Here is a 14,647-nt window from a genome sequence, read left to right as displayed (position 1 = left end):
CAAGACAGACAAACAAATAAAATTCTCTGAGATGTATAAGCAAAACCAATTAAGGCCAGTTTCCAAGGCGAAGTAGGAAATGTTCTCATTTGTCCCGAAGGCAGCACTTAGATCGAGGAATTAGAACTGAGACCTTGGTGGCATAACTGCTGAGAATGTCACTGACAAATTTGTAAAGAGCTATCTGGGTGGTTTGCTCTAAAACCTGACAAACTTTTCTGGAATATAGTTCTCATTCCAAAAGTTGTTAAGTTGGTTGAAAATAACTTTCTCAAGAATCTTGCCCAGGAAGAGAAGATTTGATAGAACCTCGCAATCATGGTTTGGCTTTTTAAGCATGGGAAGAGGTGATCACTGCCATATTTAGCCTTGTATGCCTTTTTACAGTTACAATAAAATTCCTTATTTTAACTGTGATCTGTAACATAAGACCATAAAACATGACAGAATTAAGCCACTTGGCCCATTGAGTCTGCTCCACAATTCCATCCTCACTGATTTATTAACCCACTCTACCCCATTCTCATGCCCCATAACCTTTGAAATTTTGACTAATCAATGACCTATCAAACACATATAAATATACCCAATGACTTGGCCTCCACAACTGTCTGTGGCAACGTATTCCAAAGATTCAGTTGCATTTGCTGAAGAATACCCTACTCAACTCTGTTCTAGATGGACGTCCCTCTATTCTGAGGCTGTGTCCTCTGGCCCTAGACTTCCCCACTATAGGAAAAATCATCTTCACATCAACTCTATCTACAGCTTTAAATATTCAGTAGGCTTCAATGAGATCTTCCCCACCCCTACCCTTTATTCTTAAAAATTCCTACAAGTACCGGCCTAGACCCATCAACACACTTTGTACATTAACCCTTTCATTTCTGGAATCATGCTTGTGTATTTCTTCTGCACCTTCTCCAAATCCAGCACATCTTTTCCTAGATAAGGGGCCCAAAACTACTCACATTACTCCAAATGCTGAGCAATGCCTTATAAAGTCTCAACATACATCCTTGTTTTTATATTCATGTCCTCTTGAAATAAATTCTAACACTGCTTTAACCAGTGGCCAATCCAGACATCAGAAGTTTTGAGAGGAGGGGAATTCAATCAGGTCCACTGCCTGGGGATAAAATGCAGCAGCGGGTTGCTACAGTGATAAAGAGCATTTGGGAGCGCAGCAGTCATCGTTTGAGTGGACAGAGTCAGACTGGTGATCTTAAGGCTTTAACTCTTCGAGGCTTCTGCGAAGAGAGGCTTCAGTCCGGGGGAACAAAGGAAAGAAAAGCTCAAGGTTAAGTTTTTTTCCTTCCCTTTTTTACATCTGCTGAGCTAGGATAGTAGGGATGCCAGCTAGGTTAGTTGAATGCTTCTCGTGTGGGATGTGGAAAGGCAGGGAGACCTCCAGTGTTCCTGACAACTACAACTGTGAAAAGTGTATCCAGCTGCAGCTTCTTTTAATCTATAGTAACGAGTTGGAGCTGGAACTGGATGAACTCCGGATCATTCGGAAGGCTGAGGGGGTGATAGATAGGACATATAGAGAGGTAGTTACACCCAGGGTGCAGGACACACGAAACCAGGTGACAGTGAGGAATGGGAAAGGGGTTAAGGAGCCAATGCAGAGTACCCTTGTGGTCATCCCTCTCAACAATAGGTATGTCACTTTGGAGACAGTCTGGGAGATGACCAAACAGTGGAAAGTTGGAAAGTCACAGTGGTTGTGTCTCTAGCACTGAGCCTGCATCTTTGACTCGGAAGGGAAGTGGAGGATGTAAGAAATAGTCAATTCAATTCAATACAAAACTGCTCAAGCTCTATTAGATTACATGGAGATTGTGAGTGAACAGCCCTTTTCAAATCCAGCCATGAATTCTCAACTGGATTGAGGTCTGGGCTCTGAATTGGCCACTCCAGAACATGAACTTTATTGTTTTTAAGCTATTCCTGTCTAGCTTTGGCTTTATGCTTGGAGTCATTGTCTTGCTGGAAAACAAATCTTCTTCCAAATTGCAGTTCTCATGCAGACTACATCAGATTTTCCTCCAGGATTTCTCTGCATTTTGCTGCATTCATTCTACCCTCTACCGTCATAAGCCTTCCAGGGCCTGCTGTAGTGAAATGTCCCCACAGCGTGATGCAGCCACAACCATGCTGGACAGTAGGGATGGTGTGTTTTTGATGATGTGAGGTGTTTGGCTTATATCAACTATATGCTGGGGACTTTTAACCACACCAGCTTAAAGACGGTGTTCCCCAAATACCTGCAATATGTGGATTTCAAAACCAGGGGAGATAACACACTGAACTTGGTTTATACAAACACCCCACAGGCATACAAAGCAGCCCCCCGCCCCCCATCTTGGCCACTCTGACCACATATCTGTCATGTTAACACCAGCATATAAACCACTGCATAAACGTGTAAGAGCAGAGAAAAGACAGATAAGGGTCTGTCCAAAAGGAGCAGCCTCAGCACAACAAGACTGTTTTTTCCACACAGACTGGGACATACTCAAAACAGCAGCCTCCTATGATGACCATATAGACATTGAGGAGTATGCGGAGGCAGTAATCAGCTACACAGCCAAAAGCACGGAGGATATTACTGTGATGAAAACCTTCACCGCACGTGGTTATAAAAAGCCATGGATGACAACAGAGGTGCGTTCACTACTGAAGGCCCGTGACACAGCCTACAGATCGGGGGACAGGAGTGTGTTTCGCTCAGCCAGGTCTGCGCTTTCACTAGGGATCAGGAAAGCGAAAAGGGCCTACGCGGGCAAAATACATGGACACTTCTGTGACACAGGTGACACCGCAGGGAATTAAAGCTCTGCCAGACTACAAGATCAGGCAGAAAACTGATGACAGCGATGCCTCTCTTCCTAGCAGGCTTACAAATTCTTTGCACGCTTTGAAGCATCAAACACTACAGCAAGGGGGAGAGCCAGTCCCTTCTTACCATCTGACCAGCCGGCTCCAATCATTGATTCAGACCAAACATGGAGGACCCTTGCCAGGGTTAACCCACGAAAAGCAGGAGGTCCCGACAACATCCCTGGACATGTGTTCAAGGAATGTGCTGATGTATTAGCGGAAGTCCTGACAGACATTTCCAACATCTCCCTTAGTCAAGCCATTGCCCCAGATGCTTCAAAACCTCCACAATCATCCCTGTAGCAAAGAAATCAGTTGTAGCCTGTCTGAATGATTACCGTCCCGTTGCCCTGACCCCCATAGTGATGAAATGTCTTGAACGGCTTGGCAAACCTCATATCACAGCCAGCCTCCCCTCATCGCTGGATCCTCTAGTTTGCTTATCATCCAAATCGCTCTACGGAGGACGCAATATCCACCACACTGCACACAGTTCTCTCTCACTTGGACAACAAAAACACTTAGGCCAGAATTCTATACACTGATTTCAGTTCAGCGTTCGATACCATCGTCCCGCAGAGACTAGTGGAGAAACTGTCGCTGCTTGGCCTTAACACTGTCATGTGTCGCTGGATTCTGGATTTCTTGACAGAGAGACCACAGTCAGTCCATGTTGGCAGGAACATCTCTGACTCCATCACACTGAGCACTGGATACCCACAAGGCCGTGTGCTGAGCCCACTGCTGTTTACACTGCTAACACATGACTGTGCAGCCAGATTCAAGGAGAACCTGATCATTAAATTTGCTGATGATACCACAGTGGTGGGGCTCATCAGCAAAAATGATGAAACAATGTACAGGGAGAAGGTCAAACACCTAGAGAGTTGGTGCAGTGACAACAACTTGATGCTTAATGTCACCAAAACCAAAGGAGATGATTGTGAATTTCAGACACCCTCAGCCTGAGCACACACCCCTCAGCATAAGTGGCTCCACAGTGGAGAGAGTGGAAAACATCAAGTTCCTTGGGGTGCAGATCTCGGACAATCTAACCTAGTCCAGGAACACCACTGGGATTGTGAAACAAGCCCAGCAGAGATTGCATTTTCTGAGGAAGCTTAAACAAGCATCACTCCCCACTAACATCTTAACTACATTCTACAGAGGCGTGGTTGAGAGTGTGCTGACCCTTTGCATTACAGCCTGGTACTCCAGCTGCAGTGCTGCCGACAAAAAAGCCTTGCAGAGGGTAGTTAGGGGAGCAGAGAAGGTTACTGGGGTCTCCCTACCTTCTGTCCATGACTTCTTTCAGAATCGATGCCTCCAGAAGGTACGGTACATCATTAAAGACCCTTCACATCCTCTCCATGAACTGTTTGTTCTTCTGCCATCAGGTAAACATTACAGGAGCATCAAAACTAAAATCACAAGGCTACTAAACAGCTTCCTCCCACAGGCAGTCAGACTGCTAAATAGCTGCTCTACCTGACTCTGCTTTGGACACTTTTAACTTGAACTGGACACTTATAACGTGTTTTTAACTGACATGTGGCTGTTGTGTTTTACTATTGTTACATTTATTATTTAGTGTTGAGTTTGTTATGTTATGATTGCACTGCTCCTGGGAAATGCTGTCTCATTCTGCCCTGCAAAGCTGATGTACGGTTAGAATGACAATAAAGTTTTTGAATCTTGAATCTTGAATCATTTAGTCTGATGGCCAAAACGCTCAACTTTGGTTTCATCAGATCATAGAAGCTTCTTCCAGCTGACTTCAGAGTCTCCCACAGGCCTTCTGGCAAATTCTAGCTGAGATTTCATGTGAGTTTTTTTTTACAAACGTGGCTTTTTCTGCCACTCTCCCATAAAAATGCAACCGGTGAAGTACCTGGGTAACAGTTGTTGTATGCGCAGTCTCTCCCATCTCAACCACTGAAGCTTGTAACTCTTCCAGAGGCGTCATAGGTCTCTTGGTGGCCTCCCTCATTAGTCTCCTTCTTGCACAGTCACTCAGTTTCTGAGGATGGCCTGCTCCAGGCAGATTTACAGCTGTGCCATATTCTTCCCATTTCTTGATGATTGACTTAACTGTACTCCAACGGATATTCAGTGACCTGGAAATTTTCTTGCATCTCTCTCTCCAGACTAGAGCTTTTCAATAACCTTTCATGGAGTTGCTTGGAATGTTCGTTTTTCTTTATGATGTAGTTTTTGCCAGGGTATTGACTCACCAACAGCGGAACCTTCTAGATACAGGTGTATTTTAACTACAATCAATTGAAACACCTTGATTGCACACAGGCCTTCAAGAACAGATCTCCATTTAAGTAATTATGTGACTTCTAAAATCAGTAGGCTGCACCAGTGATGATTTGCTGTTTCATATTAAAGGGGGTGAATACTTATGCAATCAATTATTTTGTTTTTGTAGAGATCTGTTTTCACTTTGACAGGAAAGAGTCTTTTTCTGTTGATTGGTATCAAAAAAAAACTAAGGAAATTAGTAGAGCCAGAAGGGCTATGAGAAGGCCTTGGCGGGCAGAATTAAGGAGAACCTCAAGGCGTTCTACAAGTATGTGAAGAGCAAGAGGATAAGACGTGATAGAATAGAACCTATCTAGTGTGACAGTGGGAAAGTGTGTATGGAACCGGAGGAAATAGCAGAGGTACTTAATGAATACTTTACTTCAGTATTCACTATTAAAAAGGATCTTGGTGATTGTAGTGATGACTTGCAACAGACTGAAAAGCTTCAGCATGTAGATATTAAGAAAGAGAATGTGCTGGAGCTTTTGGAAAGTATCAAGTTGGATAAGTCGCCGGGACCTGATGAGATGTATCCCAGGCTACTGTGGGAGGCGAGGGAGGAGATTGCTGAGCCTCTGGTGATGATCTTTGCATCATCTATGGAAATGGGAGAGGTTCCAGAGAATTGGAGGGTTGTGGATGTTGTTCCTTTATGCAAGAAAGGGAGTAGGGATAGCCCAGGAAATTATAGACCAGTGAGTCTTACCTCAGTGGCTGGTAAGTTGATGGAGATCCTGAGAGGAAGGATTTATGAACATTTGGAGAGGTATACAGTAATATGATTGGGGTAGTCAACGTGACTTTTTCAAGGACAGGTCGTGCCTTATGAGCCTGATTGAATTTTTTGAGGATGTGACGAAGCACATTGATGAATGAAGAGCCGTAGATGTAGTGTATATGGATTTCAGCAAGGCATTTGACAAGGTACCCCATGCAAGACTTATTGAGAAAACCACTGCACTGGATGCTAGGCCTCTTGAGCCGAGTAAGATTTTTTACGTTTCTGGACCTTTAGGCTTTCAGATTGGGAATCACTATGAAACATTAGCATTCCACTTGATTCATTCTACAGAGATCCCCCTAATTCTTGAGTTCCCTTGGTTGGCTCAGCATGTCTCTGTGATTGACTAGTCCAGGGGAGTTATTACTGGTTGGCTGCCAGAATATTCATTTTTCACCACTTCCGCAAAGTCATGAGACTGTCTCCCAAGCGCCCAAGGTCAAAATGACCTTGTAGTTTTTCCAGACATTCATAAATGATGCTTTGAGGGAGGATTTAAACAGGTTTGCCCTTATGTACCTAGACAATATTTTAACTTTTTTCAAGTTCTTATCAAGAACCTGTCTCCCATGTCCATCAGGTACTTCAGTGTTTTTTTTAACTTATTTGTCAAGCTAAAGAAGAATAAATTTCATATCCTTAAGGTCGCCTCTTAGGATTTGTTATTTCCCAGGGATCTGAACAAAGATCCAAAAAAAATTAGGGATTAGCTCACTCCCACTTCTATCAAGCAGATTCAGAGATTCTTGGGGTTTTTTAACTTTTATAGGAGATTTTTTAGGAATTTTAGCACCATGGCTGCTCTCCTGATTAATCTTACCTGGAAAGAATCCACTCATTTCCATTGGATGGTAGAGGCCTTTTTTTTGTCCTTAATAATCGTTTGTCACTGCTTCCATATTGCGGCCACCCAACTCTGATCTGCCCTTTGCTGTTGAGGTAGATGCTTTCCACATCAGAGTAGTCCCAATATTCCACCACCGATTAAAAAATTGCACCCCTGTGCCTATTTTTTGAAACCATTGCCACCAACCGAGTCCAATTATGATATAGATAACCAAGAATTGTTGACTGTTTAACTGGCCTTCGAAGAGTGGCGGCACTGGCTGGAAGAAGCAAGCTGTTTGGTGTATGGATGGATTACAAAAATTTAGCTTAGATCCAGATGCCAAAAGATAACTCATGACAAGTCTGTTGGGTATTATATTTCAACTGTTTTACTTTTGTTATACTTATTGCCCGGGTTCCAAGAACCTGAAACCTGATGCCCCATCTAGGAAATTTGATCTCCCCAATTCGATAGATACACTGGATCGATACTTTAGGAGAATAAACTTTTGGCTCCTGTCACGGGGTATTGATACAGACAAGCACTCGAGGGGAGTAATCTAGTTTCCAGTGATGTTCTCCTAGGTCACCTTTTTGTGCCATCTGAACTTAGGGCAGAGGTTCTCAATTGGGAGCATGCATCCAAGATAACAGACCACCCTGGGATTTCATTCACTCTAGAATTCTTAAAAAGACGTTATTGGTGGCCTGGTATTAATAGGAACATCATCATTTGTTCAGGCCTGTGACATTTGTGCCCGTTCCAAAGATTCTAATTCTCTTCCCCAGGATCTGCTCCATCCCCTCCCCATCCCCTGCCACCTCCGGTTCCGTTTCTTGCTGGATTTTATCACTGGTTTGCAGCCTTCACTCTTCTTTACCATTATTTTAATCATCGTTGCTCAATTCTCCAAAGCTTGTAAATTTTTCCCCTCACCAAATTGTGCACAGCCCATGAAAGAGCAGACCGTTTATTGCAGCAGGTGTATAGGGTACGTGAACTTCCTTTAGATATCGTCTCTGATGAGTCCACAATTTACTTCCAAGTTTTGGCAAGCATTTTGTAAGCTTATTGGAGCAAATTCTAGCTTTTCTTCCGTTTTTGCTAACAGACCGAGAGGACTAAACCAAGCATTGGAATGTAGCCTTCGTTGCTTTGTTTCTGGTTACCAATCCGCTTGGAGGACATTTGATTCGGGCAGAAATAGCTCATAAGACCCTTCACCATTCTTTGCTTAACATGTCTCCTTTCAAAATTTCAGTTTGGGTCTACTCCTCCTCTCTTCCCTGAGCAGGAAATTGAAGTCAGTGTTCCATCTGCTACACACTTTGTCAAGTGCTTGAAGCCAAGGGATCTTAGGAACTTACTTCGGTGAGGCAACAATTCAACCAGGAAGGAGACAATTGGATCCTTCTTTTTGTGTGTCAAAGGGTATAGTTCTCTACCTGGGGCCTCCCCCTTAAAAAAGAACCATGGAAGCTAGCTCCTTGCTTCATTCGGCCCTTTAGTCTTATGAAGAGGATCAATCCTGTAAATTATAGATTGCAGTTTAACAGGTCTCTCCACGTCCACCTCAACTTTCATGCTTCTAAATTTAAACCCCTGTTCTGTAGTCTTTCAGCCTCCCCACCTCCTACAATCATAGATGTTTACAGACTGCTTGACTCCCAGAGAGTTAAGGGACAGTTCCAGTATTTAGTCGATTGGGAGGAGTATGGTTCAGAGGTAAGGAGTTGGGTTCTGGTCTGGGATATTTTGGATCCTGACCTGATTATTTATGGGCTTCACTCCCATAGTTGAGCTTAGTGGGGGGAGGGGTGTGTTCTGTCACAACCAGGGGTCGACTTTTTCAGAAAAAGGTCTTTCGTCCCCAGTTAGTATGTGGATCATATTTTCTTGGTGTAACCTTGTAGGTATGAAGTGTTTCTTGGATTGTTTACCTTTTATGTCTCATTGTTTGTCTTTGGACTAGTGCAGATTTTTCACTTCGCTTTGCAGCTGTCTCATTTGGTATTGTGGATTGTTAAACTCTCCTTGTATTTATCACTTCTAGTCAATTTGGGGTCATAAAATTAGCACAGGATTTTCATGTCTGGCCTTGCAGTTGCTGTCTTTGGGGGTTATTGCTTCATCTCAACATGGGGACTGTCTGATTGGTCCTGAATTCCTCGGTGCTCCAGAGCATATTTGGGGTGGGGAGGTATGCCAAACCTGCTTTGCTAGATCATTCTGGATTGTTGTCTCGTGAAACTCTTGAGTTCCTTTGTGTATTGTGAGTGATTTAAATGCCCGAGTTTCTGCTGGTTAATAGTTTTACTGGCTAATTTCTGTAATAAATCTTTAATTTTGCTTGAATTGCCAGTCTCTGGGATTCTTGTATTTGAGTTTGCTAGTTATTTCCCACAGATGTGTCTGGCAAGATCTCCCCTTGAGGAAACCATTGTGACCTTGGCCTGTTTTATTGTTTGCCTCCAAGTAGTGTTACGATACGGCAGCAATGAATATAGAATTGAGACAGGTTTTTTTAATAAACAAATAAAACATTTATTAATCACTGCTTAATAAAAAATGAAAAGTAAACAAACAACTAACTTAACTGGAAGTTAATGGCTATACAGCAACTCGAACAGTTCTTAAAGCGATAAATGTGAACACAGTTCTTAAAAGTAGTAAATGCAAAAGGCCAAGTGATTTACACAGTCAATTAGGAGAGACTTTCCTGAAGTAACAAATTCCTTGACGACGTGACGTTACTGCTGATCCCACACGAAATCTGCCTTGCCTGAAGGATTTACAATGAAGGAAATAAAACGGCTTAAAGGCACTGACCTATCCTTGGCGAATAACCCTGCTCCAGCCCTTTCTGCTCTTATAGCAGGGACTATCTCAGATGCAGGTTACTACTTCTTCCAAATGAGGATTCAGGATGGTTGATCCTGTGTTACCGATGACGACACCAACTTTACTCAATCCTTCGGTTCCCCATACTTCCGTAAATCTTCACTGTCCGACTGGACTAAACTGGCAGTGTCATGTGTGACTGCCGGCAATAACCTTTGAGACTGTCACAGCAAGGCTTTCTCCTTTTATACCTGTTGACAGGCCATCACATGACCTCTCACTGGCGGGAAAATTACATCACTCCACCATCACCAGACCATTACATCATGCCCAGCAGAGACTCAATTACATCATGGTTATGTGACAGTCACAAGCTACCCACGGGGTGTGTAACAGTAGTGCAAACCACATCTTCAATAGTGGATTCTTACTAGCCACTGAAGTCAAGCTAACTGGCCTATAGTTCTTTGTCTTTGGAGGAGAGTCACATTTGCAATTTTCCTGTTCTCTAGAACCATTCCAGAATCTAATAAGTTTCTAATGTCTCCACAATCTCTTCAGCTACCTCTTTCGGAACCCTGGGGAGTAGTCCATCTAGTCCAGGTGGCTTAGCAACCTTGAGATCTTTCAGCTTCCCAAGCAGCTTCTCCTTAGTAATGGTGACTACTCTCACCTCTTCCCCCGACGCTCTTGAACTTCTCACTGACTGCTGGTGTGTTCCACCGTGAAAACTGGCACAAAATATTTATAGAAGCTTCCTATATGCTGGAAATCCAAGGCGGTACACACCTGCTGGAGGAATTCTGCAGTCAGGCAGTACCTGTGGAAATGAATGGATAGTCGGCTTTTCAGGCCGAGACCCTTCTTCATTTAGAGCTCCTCTGCCACTTTGTTCAGCGACATTTACCTGTGGTCCAATATCCACTCCTGCCTCTCTTTTACTCTGTATTAAAAAGCAACTTCTGGTATTCTCTTTTGTATCAATGGATAGCTTACCTTATTTCATACTTCTCTATGTTTTTTTAGCTGCCTTCCATTGGTTTTTGAAGCTTACCAATCCACTAGCCCATACGCACACTTAATGCAGGTTTCTCTTTCTCCCGCTTTCTTATCACATTCGCTCTCTCACACACACACACCCATACACATACACGTGCACACACACATACATACACACACACACACACACACACACACATACATACACACACACACACACACACACACACACACACAGAGGCACAGACAGTCACACACACGCACACACACACAAACACACACACACACACGTGCACACACAAAATGCAATTCCCTCTGCCTCTGTTGTTCTTTCTCATTCACAGACACACAATGCAGTTATCTCTTAATCTTTCTTTCCAGTCCTCTAGAAAGGACTTGGCTGAAACATCTATTATTTATTAATTTCTGTAGATGCCCCGTGACCTGCTGAGTTCCTCCAGCATTTTGAGTATGCACCTCCCTCTCCCCCACGCTTCCACAATATCTCTTTCACACTCACACTCGCACAGACACACACACACACACACACACACAATTCAGTTCTCTCTGTCTCTCGTGCTCTCTCTCTCATTCACAAACACACATTGCGGGTATTTCTTTATCTTTTATTCCTATCCCGAGGGAAGGACTCGGCCTGAAACATTATTTGTTTATTTATTTCCATAGATGCTACGTGACCTGCAGATTTCCTCTGGCATTTTGTGTGTACATCTATCTCCCTCTCATTCACACATGATGCAGGTATTTCTCTCTCTCCCTCTCACATAGGATGCAGGTATCTCTCATACACTCCATCACACAGTGCAGTTCTCTCTCTCTCTCTCTCTCTCTCTCCCCCCCCCTTCCCCCTCTTCCCCCTCTCTCTCCCTCTCCACCTTTCCTGGTGGACAGTGCAAAGGTGCTTGTTGACGCGGTTCTCCAATCTGTGTCGGGTCTTGTAGAGGAAGCTGCTCCAGGTGCAGTGTCTCCTCATCTATTTGGGGCCCTGAATGCTGGTGAGTGAGGAGGTGTTGAGGCAGTTCAGCACCTGTCCCCCTTGCAGGGTGATCAGTTGGGGGGGGGTATGGACATGCGATCCCCACGGGAAGCGGAGGGTGGGGGTGGGTGGTATCTGTTTAGTGGTTTCAGTTGATGGAAGTTACAGAGAATGATGTGCTGTATATGGAGGCTCATGAGGTGGTAGGTAAGGAGAAGGGGAAATCTATTCCTATTATGACAGCGGCAGGATTGAATTCTAAATCTGAAAAATTGAACACATACACAATGCTGAAGCATCTATGGAAATGAATAAACAGTCAACATTTCCGGTCAAGCCCCATCTTCATGACTGAAAAGGAAGGGAGAACATGCCAGAATAAAAAAGCTCGAGGGAGGAGAAAGGGTTTCAGCTAGAACTTTATAAGTGAAGCCAGGTGGTTTGCAAAGATAAAGAGTATCACATCTCTGAGGATCTATCTTGGGCCAACACATTGATGCAATCATGAAGAAGGCACACCAGCGGCTCTACGTCATTGGGAGTTTAAGGCGGCGGCAGGACACCAAAGACGCGTACAGATTTCTAGAGATGCACAGTAGAGAGCATTCTGACTGACTACATTATCGCCTGGTATGGAGGCTCCATTGCAAGGCAATGGTTAACATAATGTCCAGGCACAGACTGATTGCAGAAAGAGGGCGAACAGTCCAAACAAGAATGGTCATTGAAGAGCATAGCTTCTCTTTGCAAACCAGTTTACACTTACTGGAGGTAAAATAAGAATATAACAATAGGATGCGAAACACAGCCCAACCAAGGGGCAATTTCTTTACCAACTTCAGAGTATCACTGGTTGTCAGCTTGTAGTTTCTATTGACTTCTAACAGCTGTATTGTGAATGAAGATTGATTTTGCAAGTAAGGAGTTTAAACATACAGAGCTTACCATATGGCGAGTATTCATAACTCTAGGCAGTTCTGTACAAAAATAGTGTTTTTCTGTGCTGACTTGAGAACAGTGTGGCGATAGGGACCATGCTGTTCTCCATGTGCACAAGTAAAATGAAGTACGATTGGGGAGTAAGTATGTGGGTGTTCAGATTCTAGTGAACTGACAATGACACAAGATCTCGTTATAGCAGATTATTGTTTAATCCAGGCTGCATCCTTATTAACCGTTTCTGCACTCTTTCCAAAGCCTCGACATCCTTCTTATAATGTGGCAACCAGAAATGTACTCCAGATGTGGCCTAACTAGTTTTATAGAGTCATAGAAAAGTACGTCACAGAAACAGGTCCTTCGGTCCCTCTAGTTCATGCCAAATCATTTAAACTGCCTAGTCCGGGGGTCGGCAACCTGCGGCTCCCGAGCCATTTGTGGCTCTTTCACCTCTGTGCTGCGGCTCCCTGTGGCTTTGGGAAATAATTGGTCAGTATTTAATTAAAATGTATTTTATGTTAGTTTGTTAGCTTTTGAAATGTAATTATGGTGATCTTGTACAACCTAAGTGTAGCGACACATTTCCTGCCACATCCGAAACGGCTCACAATTAGCCAGCATTCCGGCTAAGGGAGATAGCTTACGGGGGTTTGTGAGTACGCGTCTTTTGCAGCATCTGCGTCCATGGGGGCTGGGTTGAGGGAGGCTTAAAAGCAAGGCTGTTTAGTTCGAATAAAGCTATCTTTGACTGCAGTTTACTGACACCGCTACAACGTGTTTTTATCGCTGGCTGTCCAGACGGAAGGTGCTGAAACGCTTTGTCGCGTGTCTGGAAGAAGTGAAAACTTTCCTGGGTAGCAAAGGGCTCACCTTTCCTGAGCTGGAACAGCCAGAGTGGCTGGAAAAGCTACACTTCATGGTAGACATGACAGCGCACCTGAACACGCTGAACACAGCTCTTCAGGGGAAAGGACGCACAGCCCTGCACATGTTGGAGGATGTTTTGGCATTCGAGCGCAAGTTGACAGTGCTTGCCAGAGATTTACAGAAAGGCACTTTGTCTCACTTCCCCAATTTGAGAGAGTTCAAACAAGGTCACGACATGATAATTTCGGAGTATTTACATTCTGCAATCATCGCAATGCAAACATCGTTTGGGAAACGCTTCTGTGAGTTCAGAGAGGAAAAAAACACATTATCCTTCCCGGTCACTCCCTTAAGCATCGATCCTTCCCTACTGAATACGACTGCATTGGCAGGTGTGAGTCAACCTGATCTTGAGATGGAACTGGCCGACATAGCCGACAAAGACATATGGGTGTCCAAGTTTAGACGCTTGACAGCAGACCTTGAAGATGTTGCCCGTCAGAAGGCCGTTCTTGCTCAGAAACACAAATGGAGTGATATTGAAAACCTCACAGATGACAGCTTGCGATCCTGTGTAAAGATGAAGGTGACATCATACAGCCCTGATGTGCAGACGCTGTGCGCTGAGGTCCAGGAGCAGAAATCCCATTAACCAAGTATGATAAATATTTTAATTGCCTATTATTTTACTTATATTCATATTTTTTCATTGTTCAGTGAAATAGTCCTTTCATTTTTCAGGCTGACAGCTGGCTGACGTTATTTTTGGTTTGCTGCTGGCGGAAAATTTAAGTTCGGCGTTTTTCATAAATACAAGAAGGACTCAAATAGACATTGAATATTTTACTTAAAAGTAACTTTCAACCCAACGTCTTTTTTTCGGAGTTCAAAATGTTTTTGTTGCATGCAGAAATGTAATTTCGTTTTCTCTGCAGGAGTTCATCAATTTCATAAATGCAACACATTATAGTTTGTTTATACATAGCATAAGGGCAAAAAAAATGTTGTATGCAGTGTTATTTCATTTTAAATGTCAAACGGGTTTTGCGGCTCCCAGTGTTTTCTTTTCTGTGGGAAACGGGTCCAAGTGGCTCTTTCAGTGGTAAAGGTTGCTGACCCCTGGCCTAGTCCTATGGGCCCTCAACCAGAAATGTAGTCCTTCATATCCCTACCATCTATTTACCTATTCAAACTTCTC

At 43.6% G+C, this 14,647-nt stretch overlaps 1 protein-coding gene across 1 annotated transcript; it reads left to right on the top strand.

Moving 5' to 3' along the window:
• Positions 1-1,140: 1,140 nt before the first annotated feature.
• LOC132405264 (uncharacterized) lies at positions 1,141-14,418 on the top strand. The gene is made up of 4 exons (XM_059989946.1): positions 1,141-1,300; positions 2,510-2,670; positions 13,337-14,105; positions 14,191-14,418. Exons 1-3 carry the CDS (start codon positions 1,141-1,143, stop codon positions 14,099-14,101), a joined length of 1,086 nt encoding a protein of 361 aa, XP_059845929.1. The 3' UTR covers positions 14,102-14,105; positions 14,191-14,418.
• Positions 14,419-14,647: the final 229 nt, after the last annotated feature.

This window comes from Hypanus sabinus, chromosome 15 (assembly GCF_030144855.1).
Source record: "Hypanus sabinus isolate sHypSab1 chromosome 15, sHypSab1.hap1, whole genome shotgun sequence".
Classification (NCBI taxonomy): domain Eukaryota; kingdom Metazoa; phylum Chordata; class Chondrichthyes; order Myliobatiformes; family Dasyatidae; genus Hypanus; species Hypanus sabinus.
The sequence above is the reverse complement of the archived record's forward strand: the minus strand, read 5'-3'. Positions and strand labels throughout refer to the sequence as shown.

Bases quoted from the DNA above. Each gene is read 5' to 3' on its own strand.
- LOC132405264 (XM_059989946.1), top strand. From the start codon at position 1,141: ATGCAGCAGCGGGTTGCTACAGTGATAAAGAGCATTTGGGAGCGCAGC. The intron at 1,301-2,509 runs GTTAAGTTTTTT...TTTTCCACACAG, and splicing joins AAAGGAAAGAAAAGCTCAAG to ACTGGGACATACTCAAAACA. The intron at 2,671-13,336 runs GTGCGTTCACTA...CTTTGACTGCAG, and splicing joins AGCCATGGATGACAACAGAG to TTTACTGACACCGCTACAAC.